Source organism: Peromyscus eremicus, chromosome 3, assembly GCF_949786415.1.
Source record: "Peromyscus eremicus chromosome 3, PerEre_H2_v1, whole genome shotgun sequence".
Lineage (NCBI taxonomy): Eukaryota > Metazoa > Chordata > Mammalia > Rodentia > Cricetidae > Peromyscus > Peromyscus eremicus.
This window is the reverse complement of record NC_081418.1, coordinates 127,932,422-127,956,071: the sequence shown is the minus strand read 5'-3', so window position 1 is coordinate 127,956,071 and position 23,650 is coordinate 127,932,422. Positions and strand designations below refer to the sequence as shown.

The 23,650-nt window shown below is 45.4% G+C and overlaps 1 protein-coding gene across 1 annotated transcript; it reads left to right on the top strand.

Moving 5' to 3' along the window:
• The first annotated feature begins 987 nt into the window (after positions 1 to 987).
• Positions 988 to 22,848, top strand: Tmem72 (transmembrane protein 72). The gene is made up of 5 exons (XM_059256855.1): positions 988 to 1,057; positions 17,940 to 18,006; positions 18,958 to 19,029; positions 20,893 to 21,032; positions 22,367 to 22,848. The coding sequence occupies exons 1-5, from the start codon at positions 988 to 990 to the stop codon at positions 22,846 to 22,848; spliced, it is 831 nt and encodes a 276-aa protein (XP_059112838.1).
• The last annotated feature ends 802 nt before the right edge of the window (positions 22,849 to 23,650 follow it).

Sequence of the window (23,650 nt, the reverse complement as noted above, 5' to 3'; positions counted from 1 at the left end):
AACAACTAACCGGAAGACTAAAACACAGTACCATTCAATCCACTAGATCAATTGTAAAGTAAGCCAGCCAAGGCCACCGAGGACCAATCTTAGAGGCCGAGCACATCAGCAGGGCGCTCACGGGCTCTTCTGTTTTGAGAATACCAGTACAGTTAGGTTTCTTCTTTACTTTTTGCCACAGTTACCAAGGCCAGACACCTTTGGGTTTTCCCAAGGTCACCCAGTTAATTATTCACACAGCATACACAGTGATTTTTCACATCTCGTATCCTGGATGCCTGTAAGAAATAGAAGAGGGTCTCTATGTGCTGGTGTCTGAGCTAAGAAGGTCTTGTCAGAGCTCAAATCTACCAGATTAGGAAAAGTTTTCAGTCCACCTATACACAGATGGAAAAAGCCTAGAACTCTTTTCAAAACTTCTTCCCACTGGTGATTTAAAAACATAGCCATTCTGTCTCTGTCTCTATCTCTATTATTTCTCTCTCCCACCCCAGATCTGCAGGTGCCCAGTCTCCTCTAGGACCCCAGCAGGTGTGAGGTGCGGGTGTGACTTTCTTGGCACAGTCTGATAAGGAAGGGCTTGGGCTCTAGCTCTCCTGTTCCCTCCTCCCAGCCAGAAACAGTTCATTGCCAGCTCCAGGCTGCCTCCAGCCCAACCCTAATCGGCATGATCTTGGGAGTCTGCGCTGGGGCTGAAGCAGCTCCAGGCCAGGGCTGTGTGGAGCAAGGAGAGCATTCTTCCAAGATAATGATTAAGCTGAGCAGCACTTGGCAAGGGCACAGGTTGCTAAGCTAGGAAGGTAAGCCCTATTCACACCTCAGCCAGGCTGTGGCAGTGAGAACTAGATCCAGAAGGCAGAGCCCAGAGGCCCAGGGGCCCCCAGCCACCCTCGACAGCCTCCTGCATGTGAGAAGCATCCGGAGCATCTCAGATCCAGAGGAATCTTTGCAGTCTGCCCTTCTGGGACTCTGCTCACAGAAGGCACCATGAAGCTCCAGGTGTTCTGGACTGGGCTGGAATATACCTGCCGGCTCTTGGGCATCACCACTGCTGCAGGTAAGATCCGACCTAACCTACCACCTCCTTGTTCAGAGGCCCAACAGGGAAAGGTACTAGAGAAATGGTATCTGGTCAGGAGATGGTGGGCACATCTGGTAACATCTGCCCTTCTGTTTCTCTTTTAAGACCCTCAGAAACCTTGTACTGTGGGAAAGTGGCAGGTGCAGAGTAAGCCTTAAGCAGGTGAAGAAGAGTGAGCCGTGGGTCTGGTGCTGAGACTCAGTGGCAGCCTACTCTAGTGAGACTGTGGGAACCTTCAGCATCCTACAATGAGCTAAGGGCTCTGCCCCCTGCCCTCAGAGGGTTATGAGGACAGCAGGTTGAGATGGGGACTGGAGGTGAAGGTATAAAGGGCTGGAAAACTGTGAGAATTGTACCATCGTATAGTTACGAAAATGTCACCTAAGCTCACCTTGCTCTGTTCAACAATAGGCCTATCCAGTCAGAGGGAATCCCATTGACAGGGCAGCTCTGTCTTAGGAGATGCACTGAGTATGAAGATGGCAGGCTTCCGCGGACCCTCCCACACCCTGCTGACTTATGCACTGTTGAAAACCAGCCCCTTTGCTATGAACCATCCTCAGGAGCATTGACATGGGGCTCAGGGGCCTGGAAATCACCTGAGCTGGTCAGCTAACTGGGACTTCAGATGGTTAGCAAAGAATTGACTTCTGACCCTAACCCTGACCTTAGCCCCATCAATCCAAAAAGGGGAGAACCTGTGCTGAGGAACTGAATAGCAGTGTTCTGAGCCCTTAGCTCTGGACTCTAGGGTCCTTGTGGGGGGGGGGAGAAGAGATACACATTAAATCCTTCTTTGCATCTGGACAAAACCTTTCTCAAGATTCTCTCCCGATTAGAAGGCTCCTCCAGTTCAAACCAAAGCCATATGAGCTAAGCCTCAGGCCTCTCATGAATGTACACCCTTGGTGCAGCCCTGTGGAGCTTTGAAGCTGCGCTTCCTGATCATTGTGGTGTTGGATCTGTTGACCAAGAGTTCTAGCAGATGCGGTGCTTAGTGAAAGAACATGTGGACAGAAGTTCTTGGTAGATGCCTTTGTGATATACTCCAGTGTCAGTGGGGATCCAGATCATTCTTAGGTTACTAGGTTGGGTTCATGGTCAACCAGCTGTTAGGCTCGTCGGGCACCAGGACTATGAGTCAGAGCAGGCAAGGTCAAATTCCAGCCCTCCTGGAGCAAATGAACTCAGATTGGAGCCGTGACCTTGCTAAGGTCACACAAGAAGTTCGAGCATCAATAGCCTGAAACATTGGTTCCTGGATTTTTCCAACAGCACTAGACAAAGCCCTCCCTGACTCCCTAGGCAAAAGAATTGATCTGCTCAGGCCTGTGTGGATAGGTCTGGTGGAAGAGTCAGCTCTAACTTCCTTCAGAACCACAACTCCTCTTACATACAGGCAATGATCACAAAGGCCCCAAGGTAATCCTAAATATATCTCCATGGTGAGCGTGTGAGTTACTATCTACCCCTGCCACTCCAAGCCCATTGTGCTCCCTCTGCACCTTGAGTTTTAAATACATACATTGTACCCTTCGGGCTACCAGGAATCTCACGTCTAGAATGCAGTCATACTTCACATAGAGCTACTACCTCCATCCTGCCAGGATGCAGCTTAAGATGCACATATCTGTCCTTCTAATGGATTAGTGAGTTTGATCTATCTCAACTAAGGGAGGCCTTTCACTCCACACCCCTCAGCACATGTGCACACCAAGGCATCTTGCACATCTTAACCACAACCTTCACCTCTGTAAAGAGGCTGCTGCTAATGCTGAAGATGGACCTCCTGCTTGGCTTTCACACAAGATCCAGACTAAAAATAGGTTGCAGTTATCTTTAGGGCCAAGCTTTCAAAGAACAGCCTTTGGGCTCTCCAGAGTGCTGGAGAAAGTGAAAAGCTAGAGAGGGCTCTGGTGTTCTCTGGCAGATCTTAGGTTTCTCCTAACATCACTGGCTTCGGGCCTCTGTCCAGTACATAAGATTTGCAAATTCTTCACTCCCTTAAGCCTCTTTTGTTGAAATCCTCTGTTGAAAAGTCCAGGCCCCATTGTAGGAACATTGCTGCTAAAGGGGAAATGAGAATTGAAATAGAGACTGGCATTTTGCAGAAATCCAGGGGAGTCGGGCGTATGAGGTGCCCTGTGTACATAGACAACATGGATTGTCCAGATGCTAGGCAGAGATATGAGCAAAGCCTCCCAGTGTGTCGCCTCCAGGGACTGTGCAGATCTTAGGAGGTGGCAGCCTCTGCCCCAGAAGCCCCCTTTGTGGACCTGGAGACAGGCTCCGGGTGCTCTCACGACACAGCAGTCCTGTAGCTGTGGTTGAGGCATGCCCTGCAGAGAGGACTGCTCTCTACACTGCTTCCTCCACCTGACTCCCTTAATGAGGCATCATGGGTTTTGCTGCTGACACAGAGCTCAAGCCCTATACTCTAAGTGGTTTTCAGGACAGACACTACAGCCAACCCAGAGCAAACAAGCCCCCAAGACAGACAGTAGCTAACCAGAGTATTTTCAGAACAAGAAAACCCCACCCCTTGGAACTGTCACATGGTTTCTTAATCATTACACACACACACCCTACTCTAACATGATTTTACAGAGTGTTTTCCTGGCCTTCTAGGTTATAGGGACATGAAGGCTGTGTGTGCAGTGTGTGAATGTGTGTGAGTGCTCCTGTTGCCAAGATGTGCTGCAAGACCCTGCCCTCAAAGCAGACACACTAAGAAACTGCACCGACCAAGAGGCCTGCCCACCCTGTGCAGATGTGGGAACATCTGTGTATCCATGTCTAAAAGCAAACTCTCTCTGTATTCACCTGAAACGTGGCAAACATATCCTGTATGAGAACTAGAGACTCAGTGGAGGTGATACCTTATAAACTGTTCTGTTTGGGTTGGTTGGGTTTTTGTTTTGAGGCAGGCCCTATATTTAGCTTAGGCTAGCCTCAAATTTGCCACCTTCCTATCTTAGTCTTTGGGATGTGTACCATCTCACAATGGTGTGATTGCTTTTAATACAAGCTGGGCATCAGAAGGGACCTGGTAAATAGATACTAAGTGGGCAGGACTCAGCAGGGCAGGGCACTCATCTACCTCATGAGAAATGGCTGTCTAATAAGATTAGTTCCCAGCATTTGGACAGAAAGGCAGACCTATTCGCCTTTGAACTTACACACTTATTCTCAGGGAAATCTCCAGTGACTCTTCATGTCTTCTCAGCCCTGAACAAGCCAGAAAAGGAGAAGCGCTCCCCAGGCAATGCGCAGATGCCTTGCCCAGTCCCCACAACATGGAGTTCAGGGAAGGAAGGGAATCCTGTCTTTGGGCCTGTATCTGGGAAGGAAGTCCTTTTCTTGGCTGTCAACACACACAAATGGGCATGGACTTTCCCAAGAGTGCTCTGTCCCCTGGCGGGGTAGCGGAGGGGGGGGGTTATTGGGGGGATGTCATCCTCCATACTTGCTAGGGTCTCCCAACCTACCTCAGAACAAAAGGTTTATGTTAAAAGTTTATTCACTCACCTCCACCTCCATCCCCACCCACTCCCACCCAGACCCTCAAACCACCCCCACCCAACCTTCCACTCCCCACTTCCAACCCCCAAGTGCACATGTGCCCCCATTCGTACCTCTATTTGAACCCTCCAGTCTCTGGGTAATGGTAGTTGGAGTCTTCACCATGGACCAAGCTCTGTGCTACTTTGTCTTCAGTGCAAAACCCCATCCCATGCTCTGCAGTATCCGTTAAGGCCTCGCTGTGCTCATCACCATAACCATCGTACATCGGGGGAAAAAAAGGCTTGGTGAACTGCAGCACTCTGCTGAAGGTCTCCTCCAAGGAAGCAGGGAAGCAGAGTCCAGCTGATGGGACCCCACTTTTAACCAGTGTCCTCTGCCTAAATCAGGGTTAAAGTGTGATTTGGGAAATGGAATAGGAAAAGCCAGGCGCCACCGCTCAGAACAGGCACCAGAGACTGAGTGGAGAATCTGAACAGCTTTATGCATACTGGCAGACTCAAAGCAAACTCCAGAAAGTCCAGTTGTCCAGCTGCAGCTACCTGGGATATAGCTAAGCAGTGCAGCATTATTATTGCAGATTTCAGTTTTACAAGCAGCTGCAATTCAAGATAAGGCACTGTGGTTTTATTTCCCAACCAATTTTAGTCTTCTATCTCTGTATTTTAATGACTCTAAGAAGATGTAGGAAAAACAAAAACAAAAAGAATAGTGGAGAGGCCCAGTCAGAGCCCCTCCACTGTCTACTCTTATGACCCTACTTTGGGTCAGTCCTGACTGCACAGGCGCAGTCTGGGAGTGAGGCTGTGTCACAGGCGTGACTAGATTGCAGCAAATAATACAGTCAAGTACACCAAGTCCTTCCTGAAGCTGAAGACACTGGTATTTAAGCTATCTGCTGGTTCTCCACTCTGAATAATCTGCATGCATGATTCATCTGGTCACCCCAAAGATCTCCAGCTGAGTCCATTCTTGGGCCCTGTGTGCTTATCTTTCTAGAAAGGCAAACTACAGTAGAACCACTTAGATGTCCAGAAGTATATATTAGCAAACTTTAGTGTTACTATCTTGCCTATACCTGTGAATGTCTGAAGACTGTAGTGCTGAATTATTGGGAAAACTGAGGCTTACTATTCAGCTGGCATGTCAGAGGTCCAGTCTACCCAAGCACATAGCAGTGATACAAGGCCTTCTAAGGACTGGACACAGCAGAACTACCAAAGGATTGAGGAGATAGCCAAGCAAAGCTGTTGCGGGCAACTTACTTGTCAAACTAATGTCCTGTTTCTCCCAAACCAAGTTCTTGGAGTCAATCTGGGCATCACTTAGGGCTTGTTTTATTTGTTTGTTTTGTTATGACCTGCTTCTCTATTTAATAGACATAGCCACATTCTAAATAGCAGCATTCCTTACCACGTACCCTTCAAATATACAAATGACTTACAAATATATATCAGGACAAAAGCAGCATTTAAGTCCCAGGTGTTCCCATTTCTTTTCTTTTTTTTTTCAAAACGGGGTTTCTCTGTGTAACCTTGTTGCCTTTCCTAGGACTCACTCTGTAGCTCAGGCTGGCCTTGAACTCACAGAGATCCACTTGGCTCGGCCTCCCAAGCTGGGATTAAAGGCGTGTGCCACCACTGCCTGGCCCAGGTGTTCTCATTTCTTAATGGGTACAACAAGGTTTATGCTAAAAGTTTATCCACTCAGTCTCAGTCAAAGCATTCAAAAAAAATAAATGTTTTCTAAGTAACTGTCTAGGGCCTTGCATGCTAATTTTCTTTTAATTTTGTCTATTTGTTTAGTCTTATTGTATGAATGTTTAGCTTTGCATATATGTCTGTTCACCACATGTGTGTCTGGTCCCTGTGGAGGTCAGAAAAGGGTATCAGATGCCCAGAACAGAAATGGAGGCTGTAAGGAACTGTGTGCATGCTGGGAACCCAAACCCTGGTCCCCTGCTAAAGCTGCCAGTGCTCCTAGCTGCCAGCCTCCCCACCTCCACTGTATGCTAATTGCAACCATCTTTAAATGCAGATCTGCATGACCACCTCCTGCCATTAAAGAAATCATGTACTCCAACATGTCTGCAGGGGATTTTTGTCCCAGTGAGGTTAAAACGTGTAGGTTTTTCCCAATTAACCCCTTTTTTCTTTTCTGGTCTGATAGTCTTGATGAATATTCTTCCTGCCCCTTTCCCTCTCTCCTGCCCCTCAACGGGACTTTCTTCACACCTGTGTCTTCCTTTCTTGATTTAGAATTGGAATATGGAAAGCAACTTATGATTTCCTCTGCAAAAGTTTGCTGTTTCCATCTTATGCAATATGTCCCCATATATGAAGGAGCCAAGACCTCCACCCCAGGGCACTGAGGGTGATCTGACCAGGGAAGCAGCTAGTGAACACATCCCACCACCTCACGCTTCTGTGACATGTACCGCCCCTTCCCACATGAACTCTTTAAGCTCCAGTCTCCTGTCTGCAGAGCAGGGACAGCCATTGGCTCTATCTGGAGACTTTGGTGAAGCCACGACTTGGAAGGAAACCCACTGCCATCGATTTGAGCTCAGAGCAGGTCGATTCCAGAAGCCTGTTCAGGAAACAAAGTCTGTGAACAGGGAGCCCTCTTGAAGGATGAGAAGGAATCAAATGAAAGAAGCAAGGCGACAAGTGACCCAGGAGCCTTGGACGGAGGGCGAGGGTGAGCTCTAAAAGGCCTGATCCAGTTGTACACGTCCCATCACATCTTGAGGTGGGTGGTGGCAGGTTTTGAGACAGGACCTCACTCTGTAGTCCAGGGTGTTCTGGAACTCACTATGTAGCTTGAGCTGGACTTGAATTTCTGGCAATCACACTTGTGTGCTGGGAGGTGTGACCACCACCTCACCCCTCCGCCCACGTGCAGTGTGCAAACCAGAAAGAAAAGGGTAGCTCTGATCTATTTGTCATGGACTTTCAATTCTTTTTATCCCCTTTATATTCATCGCATGAAATGATGGTTTCATCATAACATTTATACATACATCATATATATATATATATATATATATATATATATATCATATACTTTGTCCACATCCACCTGCCTATTAGCCTCTCTTGTCTTCCCCTCTCTATCCTCACTGAACCCCTACATTTCCCCATATAGTCCTCCTTCTATTTTTATATTGTGCATGTAGGTGTGTGAGTGTATGCATGCACATGCTTGCTCACGATCGTGTGTGTGTGTGTGTGTGTGTGTGTGTGTGTGTGTGTATGTATGTGTCTGTGTCTGTGTGCCTGTGTGTGTGTGATTCCCCCATATGAAAACATATTTCTCTCTTTAAGCCTGGATTATTTAACTTAACATTATAGTCTCCAACAAATGACACAAATAATTCTTCTTTGAGACTGAAAAAAAAATCCATGTGTAATTGTACCAAATTTTCTTTATTTGTTTGTCTATGGATGGACACCTAGGGTGATTTCATATCTTGACTTCTGTGAGTAGTTCAGTAATAAGCATGTGTGGACAGGCACCCGTGATATGTTATCTTTGTTTCTTTGAGTGTCTTTGAATGTAGATCCAGCAGTGGTATATCTGAATAGATATAAGGTGTTCTATTTTGGGTTTTTGGAGGAACCTCCACACTAATCTTGACAGTGGTTCTACTGGCTTATATCTCTGTGGTGGTTTGAATAGGAATGACCCCCATGGACTCATGTGTTTAAATGCTTGGCCTATAGGAAGTGACACTATTAGCAGGTGTGGCCTTGTTGGAGGAAGTGTGTCACTGTGGGGGCAGGCTTTAAGGTCTCATATGCTCAAGCTATGCCCAGTGTGCTGTGGATATCGCTATATGTAAATAAACTCTGATTGGCCAATAGCCAGACAGGAAGTATAGGCGGGACTAACAGAGAAGAGAATTGAGGGAACAGGAAGGGAAGAGAGAGACTGCCTGGAGCCGCCGCCAGGAGAAGGAAGATGTAAGGTACCAGTAAGCCATGAGCCATGTGGCAAAGTAAAGATTAATAGAAATGGGCTAAATATAAGAGTAAGAGCTAGACAGTGACAGGCCTGAGCTAATGGCCAAGCAGTTTAAATAATGTAAGAGTTTGTGTGTTTATTTTATAAGTGGGCTCTGGGACTGGCGGGACTTGGTGGAGGGAGCTGGAGAGAAATTCTCCAGCTACACCAGTGTAGTAGACAGGTCACTTACTGTCGCCTGCACATCAAGATGTAGAACTCTGAGCTCCTTCTCCAGAACCATGTCTGCCTGCAGGTTGCCATGATTCTCTCCATAACAATAATGGACAAAACCTCTGAAACCACCATGAAATATTTTCCTTTATGAGAGTTGCCATGGTCATGGTGTCTCCTAATAGCAATAGAAACCCTGACTAAGACAATCCCCATTGGCAGCACGTAAGCATTCCTCTTTCCCCACATCCTCATCAACATGTGTTTGCTTCCTTGATGATGGACATTCTCTCTGGGACGAGATAGAATCTTCATGTGGTTTGGATTTGCATTTCCTGAGCTGGCTGTTCCTTCAGCTGTCTGAACAAAGCAGGTTTGCAGCTGCACACCAGCCCCCCAGGTGGAGGAGAGAGCATAGAAAGCCTTGTGATAGATAAGGTGAAGGTCAGATGAAGATGTCCATGCTGTAGATTCACCATCATTATTTTCTAGCACTAAGAAAACTGTCATTCGGAAGAGCAAATAGACACATTGTCTTTTAACACTGAGAATAAATAAGAAGTATATACACTGTAGGTATTCCTAGCCAAGGCTGAGAAGAAAGTATTTTCTGAGTCCTCACAAGGAAGATGGTGTTCTAATATGAGACAGTTTCCTCAGTAGTACACAGGATCTCACACAGAGGTCTCATCTCCAAAAACTGATATATCAGCCCAGATACCTTCACAGGAGAACTCTGCCAACATTTAATGAAGACATAATATGCGTTCCAGGTGAACTCCTACAGAAATTTAAAAGGAGGGAGTGACTTCCAAATCATTTTATAGACTTGGCATTTACAATGTGACAACTAATCTCAGTTGTCAACTTGACACACCTGGGAAGATGGAACTTCAGTTGAGGAAGTGCCTCCATCAGACTGGCCTATGGACATGTCTGTGGGGCATTTTTGTTTGTTTGATTGCTTGGTATGGTTTGGTTTTGGTTTTTTGAGACAGGGTTTTTCTGTGTAGCCATGGTTGTCCTGGAACTCACTCTGTAGACCAGGCTGGCCTGGAACTCACAGAGATCCACCTGACTCTGCCTCCCAAGTGCTGGGATTAAAAACATGCACCACCACCACCTGGCTTTGGGAGGCATTTTCTTGATTGTTGATTGACGTATGAGAACACAACCCACTGTGGGTGGTGCCATCCCTGGGTGGATGGGTCTGGGCTGTATGAAAAATATAGCTGAACATGAGCCTAAAAGCAAGCCAGTAAACAGCCTTCCTCTGTGGCCCCTGCTTCACTCTCTGCCTCACCGTCTCTCAGTGATGCTGTGCAAGCTGTAAGATAAAAAAGCCCCTTTCTCCCCTCAAGTTTCTTTTGGGTCTTGCTTTTGAAACATCACCAGAAATCAAACCAGAACAACACAGACACCAAAATTAAAGATGTTATAAGAAAACTAGAGACCAATTCCCTGCATCAGCACAGAAGCAACCATCTGAACAACTATAGCAAACAAAATAAAAATATATGAGAAGGATAACATGCCACAACCAAGAGAAACTTGCTGTAGAAATACAGATTGTTTTAACCTTTAAATCATTGATTTATAGTTGGCCATCTGTTATTTGTGCTGCCCCTATTAATTCTTGTGAGTTCTTTTTCATGGTTATTATATCTGAGAATTTCCTAAGTAACTCTTCTCAGAGCTACTGCCCTATCCCTTCCCATACAACTGTGTGTACCCCCCACCAATTTGCACTCCCGAAATTGTTCACATATGTATGGCCTTCCTTCCATTGGAGCATCGTTGACTTACTGGGGGCTATACTTTAGAGAAAAGTGACCCTTCCCAGAAATTAAGAAGTGTCAAGAACTCCTGGGCTAGGGGTAGAACTACATGCCCAAGTCCCCTCTGCATTCTGGGACTTGGGCTGCTTTGGGCTTGTGCATGGTGTCACAGCTGCCATGAATTCATACGTGCAGCTATCCTGCTGTGTTCAGAAAAACTGGTTTCTTATTGTCATCCAGTGTATCTGGCTCTTGCACTTTTGACAGTTCTACATTGATCCTCGAGCCTTTAGAAGAGGGGCTGTGGCATATGGGTACATTTAGGGCTAGACATTCTGCAGTCTATTATTCTCTGCACTTTGAAAGTTGTGGGTCCCTGTGCTGATCATCATCTACTGCAAGCAGGAGCTTCCTTGATAAGGACTGAACAGTTCTTTAATCTGTATTTATAATGATATGTCATTGGAATTGTTTTAATGTTGTGTCTGTTTATCAAAATAATACTTTCAGGTTATTTCCTAGGGTTAATGATCTCTCTAGACAGAGGTTCTTGGCCTGATAATGGTGCCAGGCATGGGTTTCACCTTTTGGAACAGACCTTCAATCAAATGGTTGGTTACTCCCATAATATTTGTACTACTATTGCACCAGTAAGCATGCCTTGCTAGGCCTATTGGTATTTTGGACCACAGAAATCACACCTGGGTAAGATTGGTGATTATTTTTCTCCTTTGGAAGCATGCATAGTATCTTCCAGGTGAGCACCACCTTGATTTCTCCACGTTCTATGTATAACTCAAGCATATGATCTCTTTAGCAATAGGGTCTTGCCATCAAGTTTTCAGTTCTGAGAGGTAAACAAGAACACTGGCAACAGAATGTAATGTTTGTGAACTTTTGGAACCTCACTGACCAACAACTGCAAAAGAAGCATAAGTCCATTCATGGCACTGGGCTCCCATATCTAGTAGGGACATTGTTTATTCACTATAGGATAACTCCATTTGGACTCTTTTTATGTATGTGGAAAGATATATTTTAGGAAGTGTCTATAGTAGGTTTAATTTTTGAGTTATCTATATATTCTAGACACTAATCCTCTGTCCTGTCCAGTGTATAGCTGGTAAAGATTTTTTCCGTTCTGTAGGCTTCCTCATCAATCTGGTGATGGTGCCCTTTGATGTACAGAAACTTTTTATGGCCTTGTGTTCCCAGTTACTAGTTATTGATCTTAATGATTGCACTGTTATGATCCTATTCAGAAAGGCCTTTCTTGTGCCAATGAGGCCAAGTGTATTCTCCACTTTCTCTTCTACTCGATTTAAGGTATTAGGTCTTATGTCAAGGTCCTTGATCCATTTGGAGTTGTATTTTGTTCAGGATGAGAGATAAAGATGGCATTTCATTCTTCTGCAGAAGCTATCAAGTTTGACCAGCACTGTTTGTTTACGATGTTGTCTTTTCTCCAATTTGTATTATTGGCTTCTTTGTCAAAAATCAAATGGCTGCAAGAAGGTAGGTTTTATGTGGGTCCTCAATTCTATTCCATTGTTCATTGAATACCATGTTGTTTTTATTATTATAGCTCTGTAGAATAACTTGAAATCTGGGATAATGATGCCTCCAGCAGTTTGTTGTTGTTGTTGTTGTTTTGCCGAGATTGTTTTAGTTATGCTGGGTCTTTTGTGTTTATATGTGAGATTTAATTTGTTGTTGTTTCCTTTTTTCTAATTTCTCTGAAAAATTGAATAGAAATTTTGGTGTGAATTATGTTGAATCTGTAGATTGCTTTTGGTAGGATGGATTTTTTCACAATATTGATCCTACCAATCCATGAGAGTGGGAGATCTTTCCATTTTCTGTTGTTTTCTTTAACTTTTTGAGCACCTTAAAGTTTTTAGTATACAAGTCTTTTGCTTCCTTGGTTAGACATAGTCCAAGTCTTTTTATTTTATTTTATTGTGTGTGTGTGTGTGTGTGTGTGTGTGTGTGTGTCTGTGTCTAACATGAATGCTATTGTTTCCTTGATTCCTAGTTCTGTGTGTTTGCCATTTGTATGTAGGAAGGCTACTGCTCTGTGCATTAGTTTTGCAATTAACTTTGCTGAGTGTATTTACCACTATAGGAGACTTCTGGTGGAATCTTTAGGGTCATTTATTTATAGAATCGTGGCATTTGCAAATAAAGATTATTTGACTTCCTTCTTTCCTAGTTATATCCCTTTTATCTCCTTTATTTGTTCTTATTGCTTTAGCTAATGCTTCAAGTACTGTATTGAATAGGAGTGGGGGAAGTGGAAATCTATGTCTTTTTTCCTGATTTTTGCAGAAATATTTGAGTTTTTCTTTATTTAAGATGATGTTGACAGTGGTCTTCCTTTATGTTACCTTTATTATATTGAGACATGTCTCCTGTATCCCTACTTTCTCCAGGACTTTTTATCAAAAAGGGGTGCTGGATTTTATCAGAGACCTTTTCTGCATCAAAAGAGAGATCGTGCAGTTACTTTACTATTCTTTAGTCTCTGTGTGTGATGGATTATGTTTATGGGTATGTTTATGATCCATCACTGAATCTCCGAAGATTGGTCATGGTGGATAATCTTTTTGATGTGTACTTGAATTCAATTTGAAAGCATTTTATTGAGAATTTTTGCATCAATGCTCATCAAAATACAGGCCTATGATTTTCTTTTTGTCAGCTGTCTAATTTTGGCATCAGAGTAATACTGGCTTTCTGAAGAGAATTTGGAAGTGTTTCTTCTTTTTTTATTTTGTGAATAGTTTGAGGAATTAGTGCTAGTTCTTCTTTGAAAGTCTGGTGGAATTCTATATTGAGCCCATCTGGCCCTGGACTTTTTTTTTTAATTTGGGGGATTTTTAATTACTTCTTCTAGCTCGTTGGATGTTATAAGTTTACTTAAAGTATTAGCTTCATCTTGATTTGACTTTGGTACATCATATGTTTTAAGAACTCATCCATTTTTTAAAAGATTTTTGTTCAGTTTGGTAGAATATAAATTATTAAAGTATGTCTTTATAAGTCTGTGAATTTTCTCAGGTATGTTATAATATCTCCATTTTTCTCTAATTTGATTAATTTAGACCACCCTCTCTCTTTTTCTTGGTTAGTTTGGTAAGTTTTTTTGTTTCTTTTCTTTTAGTTAGTTTGGTCAAAGGTTTGTCAAACTCTTCATTTCATTGATTCTTTGTATTGATCATTTGTTTCATTAATTTCATCCCTGATTTTGATTATCTCTTCCAATCTACTACTTTGGAGTATTAATTGTCCTTGTTTTTCAAAGGCTTCAGTGCATCATTAAGTTATTCATTTGAGATCTCTCTAAAGTTGCTATGTATGCACATGTTGTTATAAACTTTCTGATGACTGTCTTTATCATGTCCCATAGATTTTTGTATGTTGTATTTTCATTTTCATTAAGTCCTAGGCATTTTTCATTTCCTTCTTGATGTCTTCCTTAGCCCAATTTGGATTCAGTAGTGTGTTGTGTAGCCTAAATGAGTTTGTGTGCTTACTGTTATTTCTTCTGTTGTTAGTATATCCAGTATCCATGGTTGTCAGATAATATTCAGGATGTGATTTCAGTTTTCCAGTATTTGTTGAGACCTGTTTTGTGTCCTAATGTGAGGTCTATTTTGTAGAAAGTTCCTTGGGTTACTGGGGGGATTCTCTAATTCGTAGGGTTCCAGTGGGATGCTCTGTCAGTAGGGATGCTCTGTTGGTAGGGATGCTCTGTCAGTAGACATTATGTCCATTTGATTTATCATGTCACTTACACCCCAGATCTTCTATTTGTTTTTTTTTTTCAGATGACTTGTCTATTGGTGAAAGTGAGGTATTGAAATCACCTACTGTCATTCTGTTGGAGTCAATCTGTGATTTTAAATTGAATAGTTTTTCTTTTACAAAATTGAGAAATATATGTTTATTCAGCGTATCTATGTTTAGGATCATAACATCCTGTTATTGGGTTTTTCCTCTAATAAGCATAAACTATCTATCCCTCCTATCTCTTGTGATTAGTTTGGGTTTGAAGTCCATTTTGTTAGATATAATAGCCTGCTTGTTTCTTAGTTCAATTTGCTTGAAATACTCTTTTCCATCCTTTTATAATAAAATTCTGTTTATCAGTAGTCATTAGGTATGTTTCTTGAAGGCCAAAAAAAAAAAAAAACGCATCTAAAAGCAGAAAAACAAAAAACATGCAGCTCTCTGAAAGTTAAAGGCTAGGTGCTTTTCTTCTGAGGTCGGAACAAGCCAAGGATGTCCAGCCTCATCACATAGAGTCAGCACCATGATGGAGCTCCAGCAGCACAGTAATGCAATGAAGAGAGACAGAATGTACAGCTTGCTGAGGAAACCTGAACAAAGCACAGGGCAGCTAGCATATTAAAGGTACCTCTTTAATACATGATACATAAGCAATTAAGCATCCATTCTACAAAACTACCCATCTATACTTTACATTTTATTTTTAAAGGGCTCAAAATAAATCATAGATCTAAAATGTACATCTTAAAGCAATAAAACTCTTAGCCAATAGGATAAAATCTCTGTGTTGAGTTAGGCTGAGATTTCTCAGTTCAATACCAAAAGTTCAGTCCATAGTAAAAGAATTAATAAAATTCTTCTGATTGGACTCCATCACAATTTTAAAACATTTCCCTTTGAAATAGAGTACTGGAAGCCAACACAAAATACAGCTGATGGCAAACATGTAAAGACATTCCCCATCATTAGTCCTTAGAGAAATGCAAATCCATATCATGAGAAGCCATGCACGTATATTAGGATGACTGAATTACTGGCAAGGCTATGAAATTCCCAAGTACTAGTGGGAATGCAAACAGTGCACTCACTTTGAGACAGTCTGACAGTTTCTTCAAAAGCTGTACATGCAGCTGCCATATGATCTGGTTATTCTACTCCCAAGCATCTATCTACCCAAGAAAAACGAAAGCACATAGCCATGCAAAGCTGCATATAAACACCCATAGCAGCTCAATTTATAATAAGCAAAAACTAGAAGCAATCCAGTTGTCCATTAGTGTGTGAATTATAAACAAAGTGAGGTGTGTTTCCCCCCACACACAGTCAGCTATACCAGCCAGACATAGATTGGCATGAACTATTAATGCACACTACAGAAAAAAAAATCTGGAAATAACTGTGTGAATGTAACAAATAGCCAAACATGAGTATATACTATTCAATGCTATTTATCTTAACTCATGGGAAACATAAACTAATCTCTAGTGATAGAAACAGATCACCAGCTGCTTAGGAGTGGGCCAAGGGAAGAGAAGGTAAGATCTCACTGATGTGGTACCTGGAAACTTTCCGGATAATTATGATGTCCATTTTCTTCATGTAGCAATGCTTTCACGAGTAAAGACATATCAGTGCTTACCAAACTGCACTTTAAACATGTGCAATTTGTTGGAGACCAAGTATGTCTCACTAAAGCTGTCACTGAAAGTGCATGTGTTATCTTACTAAAATGATGTCTTCAAACACCTGAAAACTTCAGAGGCATACAGCAGGAAGCCTTAGATGTTCTCACATCCTGGTGAGTAAGCTAGGCAACTCTGTTAATGTTGGCTGCCTATGCTTCCCTGCCTGGAGGCCAGACAGCTGATGGTTGACTGGCCTTGCCTGGGATGATAAGGCAATTCTGTTCCATGGGTCTCTCACGTTCCAGTGGGAAGACTGGTGGTGCCAGAGACACAAGAGAGTAGGCCAAGTTCTCAAGTCCATTCTATGTCTCTATTTGCATTGTGTCTAGAAGGTCCCATTGCTCAGAGAAAGTCACATTGTTGATCCCAGAGTCAGAGAGAGACAACTCTCTGCCACAGACGAGGGATGTTGAAATCACAAATGAAGGGTGTGGATACCAAGAGGAGCATAGGGCTAGAGCTATAATTGCAATCTATTCACAGGACCTTTACCAGCTAAAGCCAAAACAGACACCTCAAATGGCGTCTTTCACCTGTGGGTCATATTTAAGGAATCTATTGGGTCCACTAATGCAATTCAGTGGCCAAGAGTTTGCCAAACATATCCAAGGCCCTAGATTTGCTCCCCAGTGCTGAAACACAGAAAAAGAGGAATGAAAAGGAAAAAATAATCAAGTACAAAATGGGTGAATTCTGCCGCCATGGGGAAATTCTCTCCCAAACAGACTGATTAGAATTAAACAATAAATACCAAGGTTTCCTTGAAATCTCTTCCAACTGAGTGTCTGGACATTTCTACCACAAATTCAGACCTTTTCCCATGTTGCTTCTCAATCCTGGCTCACCTATGTCTATTGCATAGACCTGAGCGCACAGGGAGCCTCCCGGCCATGCTTGGAATCTTCTGCAACTTCCTCTGTGTTAACAAACCTTATTATCTCAGTGAATGTACACCAACTGGTTCAACATCTCTGCTCTGTTCTGGAAAAGACAAACAGCATGTGTCATGGTGGCGACAGACATTCTGTTTTAATATCTGATAGAGTGTTGTGAGGAACTATAGAACTACGATAAGAGCTAGTCTTTCCTTATCAGCCCTCTCAAGAGGAAAGAACATGCCTGTTTTCATATTTTACTTCATTAACACATGTACTCACTGTGGGTAAAGAGCCCTTCCCCATTCACTGACGTTGCTCATTAATTTTCCTATTTCAGATCCTTCTTGAAGCCGTGACAGTATAAAGTAGCCCAAAAGTCCCATCCTTCTCAATATGTCTTGTGTATCACCCTCTGTCACTCTGTAGGGGCTCAGAGGGCTCAGACCAACATCGAGTAAATATCACCTTAAACTCACAGTGAGCATCCTTTTAAATTCTGAGTGAGTACTTTCTTGATTATGAGAGCCACTTTCAGAGTGAATACTTCCTTAATTCTAGGCTGAGCACCTTCTGGACTTTAGGGTGACTATCTTATGTTTATGGCTGCTGCACACCAGCCACAAGCTCAGTGATCCCAGCAAGAGAGTGGAATTGAGGCAACTTTCACCCGTGGCCAGGCACAAAACACATACCCTGGCCTGTGCCTGGATGGCAAGAGTCTTGGAAACCATCAAAGACAATAGCCATGAGTCTGAAGGGCTGATGCCCTTAGCTCAGGCAGTCTCTAGGGCACACAGACAGACGGTGGCTTCTGTGGTGTTCCTGGTGCTCTACCTGGGGTTTTCAGGGGCCACCCAGGAATGTTCCTGCTCTCTTTATGTAGCCACAGCTGTCAGTATACATGGAATGGGACCATCCTGGTCCTCAGATCTCAGGAAGAAACTCCTGCCTTAGCCAAGTGCACTCATAGGACAATGCTGTGGAGTGGTATACCCAGACTCCTCCTTCTCCTCTTCCTCTGCAGTGTTAATTGGAGTGGGCACCGAGACCTTCCTCCGGGGGCAGTTCAAAAGCCTGGCCTTCTATCTGCTGTGAGTATGTATACCTGTGCCTGCCTGCTCTGTTCTAGCTCACTCCATGTCTGTCTACTACTCAGAGTAACACAGAGTAACCCACTTCCCTTACTAATTCCACCTCATCTCAGAGGTGGAGCCACAGAGGCTTCTAAGTTCTGGTTTGAGAAGACCTCATAAATCAGCCAATATCCTTCCATGCACTCACTCATGCATCTGCCTGCCCTTCTACATATCCACTTGTCCATCACCTACCCATGAATCTATCGCATCCATACATCCTACCTACTAATGCACCCATGTACCAGTGTATCTATCCTTTATCAAACCACTCATTCAGCCAGCCAGCCAGCCAAATACCCACCAAACTTTCCACCTACCCATTCATCCATCTACAGACTTGCCTACTCACTCACACACCTAAACACTTATTCTCCCATCCATCCATCCATCCATCCATCCATCCCATCCATCCCATCCATCCATCCATCCATCCATCCATCCATCCATCCATCCATCCATATATTTCATCCATCTGCCCACACACCCATCCATTCACCCTTTTATCCACTAACTCTATGCATCATCTACCCATCTACCCACCCATTCACATATCCAGGCATCCCTATAATCACTTCCTTATTCAGCAAACACCAATACATAGGTAGATAGATAGATAGATAGATAGATAGATAGATAGATAGATAGATACATACATACATACATACATACATACATACATACATACATATTCCTTAGTCATAGATATATATGTATATATGTAAATATGATCAGGGAATATATATATGTATACATACACATATATGTCTGGTAAACATAAATATATGGGGGTGGGGATCATGGTCACTGTGTCAACCAGTGGAGATGTTTGGGAATCAGAGGAGCTGCAAGCAGACAACCTTGATAAATCCAAAGGAGCCCTCCGTCACCTTTTTTTTTCATCCACAGGTTTACAGGAGTCACCATCTCCGTGTGTGAAGGGACCTACTTTGTGGCACAACTGTTGGCCATCTGCTTCAAGTAAGTAGCCTCCAGGAGTGATCTTTGCAAACTTCCTGTCCCAGCCCCAGATAGATACTTCACCTATGGAGCCATGACTGAAGTTGCCCTGCTTCTGAGGCCACTGTGGACTGGTTCTCCTTCCAGAAGCATCAAAGTCCCAGCCTGGAGAGGTCTTAGATCAGCTCGGCCCAGTCACCGGCTTTCTGCTGTGTTCAGCTGGACAGATCCAGTCAGGACCTGCCTCTAACCAGACTCCCCGGCAAAGTCAGCTTTCCCTACTCCAGGACATTCAGTTTCTGGGACTGTGTCCATGCTGTCCACTAAGGTTGAGGACCCTGCAGGAGGCAGCTTGTGGGGAACAGAGCAGTGTGTAAGAACTGGCTCTTCCAGGATTCACACCGCAAAGGCCCTGCTGCTGGCCAAGCACGGCTCAGTGTGCCATCAGTGTGGTAAGGGCTCAGAACCTGGACTGTGGCTAGCAGAACTCAGATAGTCTGGTCCCCAAATGGTCAGCGAGAGTCAGACCTCAGTTATAGCTAGGTAGACCTAGCACCTTGTGTAGGGGGGGGGGCACTAGCTGCTTCCTGGGCTCAGCCTTTGGGCAGTAGTGTGCCCGCCCCCCTTCTTCTGAATTCTGCCTCAAAGGATTCTCGACATTGCAGGGATGTTTTAGTCTCAGAATCTTCTCTGCATCATCTCTCACCACACAAGGACATGTCCGCTTGTATGTGTGCACATGTACACATACACCCACAGACAGACACCAGAGGGCACCAATGAGCTGTACTAGGCAAGGTCTTAGTGCCGGTGGCCCCTTCATGCTCTGAGAGGACAGGCATTGTCTTACTTTGAAACCTAGAGACAGGATCCCTGAAGAGATCTGCTCAGTATATTAGGGCTCTGCTTTTACCGTGGTGGTCCCTGTGTGTCAGTAAAAAAAATGAAGCTTTTCCAGGCCATTTCTGTCCTGTGTCTGGCAAGATTCAGCAAGCACGGTGCAGCTGAATCTCAGCCTGCTTGTCCTTTGTGCAGTGTTCAGGCCCCACAGTGGTCCCAGGAGGGTGGTTCTTGTACTGCACACCATTACTGGTCCATTGAAGACTTCCAAAAAAGCCCGAGACTTCCATCAACTTTCCTTTCCTGTTGGCCAAAACCACAGCTAAAAACAAGGGCCAGAGAAGCCTGTAGAAACCCCGTGGACCCTCTGGAGTGACTCAAGGAAGCGTTCTAACCACAGAACCCACAGTGAGGACCCTGGGCTTCTGTGGCTCCAACCTCTCTCACATACTCAGACAGGAGCCACTCCAGAGATCATAGACACAGCAGAGCTCAGCCCTAGGCTCCCACAGCCTTCTGTGGGGCTGGATACTGAAAGGCTCAGCCCCAGGCTCACAGCCTTCTGTGGGGCTGGATAGTGAAGGGCTCAGCCCCAGGTTCCCACAGCCTTCTGTGGGGCTGGATAGTGCAGGGCTCCCACAGCCTTCTGTGGGGCTGGATAGTGCAGGGCTCAGCCTCGGGCTCCCACAGCCTTCTGTGGGGCTGGATAGTGCAGGGCTCAGCCCCAGGTTCCCACAGCCTTCTGTGGGGCTGGATACTGAAAGGCTCAGCCCCAGGTTCCCACAGCCTTCTGTGGGGCTGGATAGTGCAGGGCTCAGCCTCGGGCTCCCACAGCCTTCTGTGGGGCTGGATACTGAAAGGCTCAGCCCCAGGTTCCCACAGCCTTCTGTGGGGCTGGATAGTGCAGGGCTCAGCCTCGGGCTCCCACAGCCTTCTGTGGGGCTGGATAGTGCAGGGCTCAGCCTCGGGCTCCCACAGCCTTCTGTGGAGCCGGCACTTTCCTGGAATAATTTCTAACCTGCTAACCCTAATCCCCTCTTCCAGGTGTCAGCCGGGATCTCTGGCACACAGAGCAAGGGAGAAGGCCCACTGGCTGGGCTGCTTCCAGAAGTTCCTAGCCTACATGCTGCTGTCTGTGGCCTGCTTCCTCCACCCTGTCCTGGTCTGGCATGTGACCATTCCAGGTAGGAGCACCAGGGGTAATGGAAGTATGTGGGCCTTGCACAGATGTGTTCTAAGCAGGAGGATCAGGTCCTGCCTCCCAGAGCCCCACCAGCCCCTCCGCCCTCTCTGACCTAGTATGTGAGAGTAACTGTCAGATGCCCCCTGTGCTGACCAAGCAGCAGCAACATCCTGAGGTGCAGCCTTCCTAGACACAGCCATCTGGAGGCTGGACCCTTGATGGGACCCTGGGTTGTCTTCTCACTGACCACTTTCAAAGAATAGGATGGCCAATCCTCAGCCCAGACCCTTCCACATCCCCCCAATACCTACCCTTTCAGCTCTAAGCTCCAGGCTTTGTGGGACCCCCAAACAGCATGTCAGCCTTATCTCCCATTCCTCCCCCTAGTGCCTTGCCCGATGACTCAATTTCTAACCCCAGAAGTGGCGTCCTCGCCTCTGCACTTGTCTCCTACCTTCTTTTCTACAAGCCTCCTCTTCGTTCCTCCTTATTTCTATAAACACTGTGCCCCTCCCAGAGCCCATCTGAAACACCAAAGAAACTCCCCAGACTAAACCGAAGGAGAATAAGCTGTCTTCTTCTTGAGCATATATGCCACGGCCCCTGAAGAAAGTCACTGGAGGATTCACCCTGACACCGAGTGAGCCATAAGCCCCGCCCCTTGAAGGGGCAGACTTAAGATACCCTGGAACTGGCAGTCAGGTTCCTGGATTCCCACAGGTGGGCTGTGCTCCTTGTGGGAGACCACAGCAGAGTCTGCAGGGTAGCACGGATGGGCCACAGCCAGTATTCTCTGTGCTCCTGAACATGGGAGATTCACGTCTCCCCAAGATTCCTGGGTGGGAACTGGGGAGTCTCCCCATTTCTAGGAGTGAGAAGACATCCAGCAGATTCAGTAGCCACAGCAGCATCCATATCTAGCAAAGCCATTACGTGCCTTGTCCCAAGAATCCACCCTGAGAGGGAAACTAAGAGTAGTGATGGATGTCGGCAGTCGGTATCAGGACCAACTCTCCATGTGAAGGGAGGGGACTTGGGGCATAGAGGTCAGAATGATCCCCCAAGGGGCAGGCAGAGCCCTCTTTGGTACCCAGGCAGAGCCCTGTTTCATACCCTGGCCCCATAGCACTGCACTTACTTTAACCTTTTAGCCTTATCGTGTCATCATGTCAGCCTGAGTCTGATGTGGATATGTGAAGACTGGACCTACTGGGGTGCTGATCATGGCTGTTCAACATGGTACATACAGCAGTGGCTCTGTGGAGGCTTGCCCAGCTTCCAGTTTTCCTCCATGGCATGTCTGTGCAGCATCTTGACCTCCCAGATCTCTTCCAGGTTCCATGTTGATCATCACTGGCCTGGCCTACTTCCTGCTGAGCAAGCGGAAGAGAAGAAAGGCTGCCCCAGAGGTGCTGGCCCCCACAGAGCAGTACACAGACCCTTCCAGCAGCATTGTGAGCGCCACAGGCTCTGGGGACACTGAGCAAACGTATACTTTCCATGGGGCCCTCAAGGAGGGGCCTGGCTCATTCTTCATCCACATGAAGAGCATCCTGAAGGGGACCAAGAAGCCACGTGTCCTGCAGCCCCAAGATACCTTAATGGAACTGGCGCTGGAGCCAGCTGACTCCTTGGCCAAGAAGAAGCAGGTACACTTTGAAGACAATGTGGTCAGAATCGTCCCGTCCCTCACTGAAGGTCTGGATGACAGTGACAGTGGGCCGGAGGAAACTGCCTCTGACACGACCCCCATCATTCCCCCTCCCTCCCAGACCCCGCTCTTTCTGTCTTCTCTCATGGCCACTGACCTGTTCTGAGCTTCTCAGCTAGAGGTCAACAGATGGATGGGCCTGCCAGAGGACTCCTAATAGCCATCCATGGTCCCTGGAGAGAACTTAGGGTATTCATTTGGTCAGCTGCTCTACGCATCTCAGTGGTGACTTTGGGCTTCAGAACTATGAGATAGTGTACCAAGTCAGATCTGTGGAGACCTCCAGGACAGCACAAATGAGGCTTTGCCATATGGAATCAATGCAGGCTCTTCCTTCTTGGCCAAACTGGGGAAAACAGACCATGGCTCCATTCTTCACAAGAATGCAGACCCAACTTGCTAAGCCCCAAAGGAGCAGAAGACATCAGCTCAGCTTCCCTTGCACCCAACAAAGGGTTCAGCCTTCAGCAAAGACCCTATGGTGCATTTTGCGTGCGATGCAGCGTACTGGTGCTAAAGGCTCAGGGGTGCATCGGCAGTATAAGCACCTCAACAGAAGGTATTGGATGAAGTGGCCATGAATCCTGAGCAACACTGCTCAGGGTAGATATGGAAAAGGATGCTTCAGATCTCAAGTGAGAACAGCCTGGCAGTGAGCTGCATTCTCAGCATACCCTGGGCCTGGGCTGGGTAGCAGGCATTTCAGAATCGCCCAGGGAAACAATGCCACTCTGTGCTCACTGCCAGGAAAGCTGGCCAGAAAAGCATCTCTCATTCCAGAAGTATAGCTAAGGGCTTCCTCCCACCCCATCCCCCACTATATGGACAGTGTTCAGATTCCAAATAGATGGTGTAAGCTGAAAGAGTTTGAGAGCCTGTAGCAGGAATAACCAGGACATAGCATAGAG

Bases quoted from the DNA above. Each gene is read 5' to 3' on its own strand.
- Tmem72 (XM_059256855.1), top strand. From the start codon at position 988: ATGAAGCTCCAGGTGTTCTGGACTGGGCTGGAATATACCTGCCGGCTC. The intron at 1,058-17,939 runs GTAAGATCCGAC...CTTCCTCTGCAG, and splicing joins GGGCATCACCACTGCTGCAG to TGTTAATTGGAGTGGGCACC. The intron at 21,033-22,366 runs GTAGGAGCACCA...GATCTCTTCCAG, and splicing joins CTGGCATGTGACCATTCCAG to GTTCCATGTTGATCATCACT.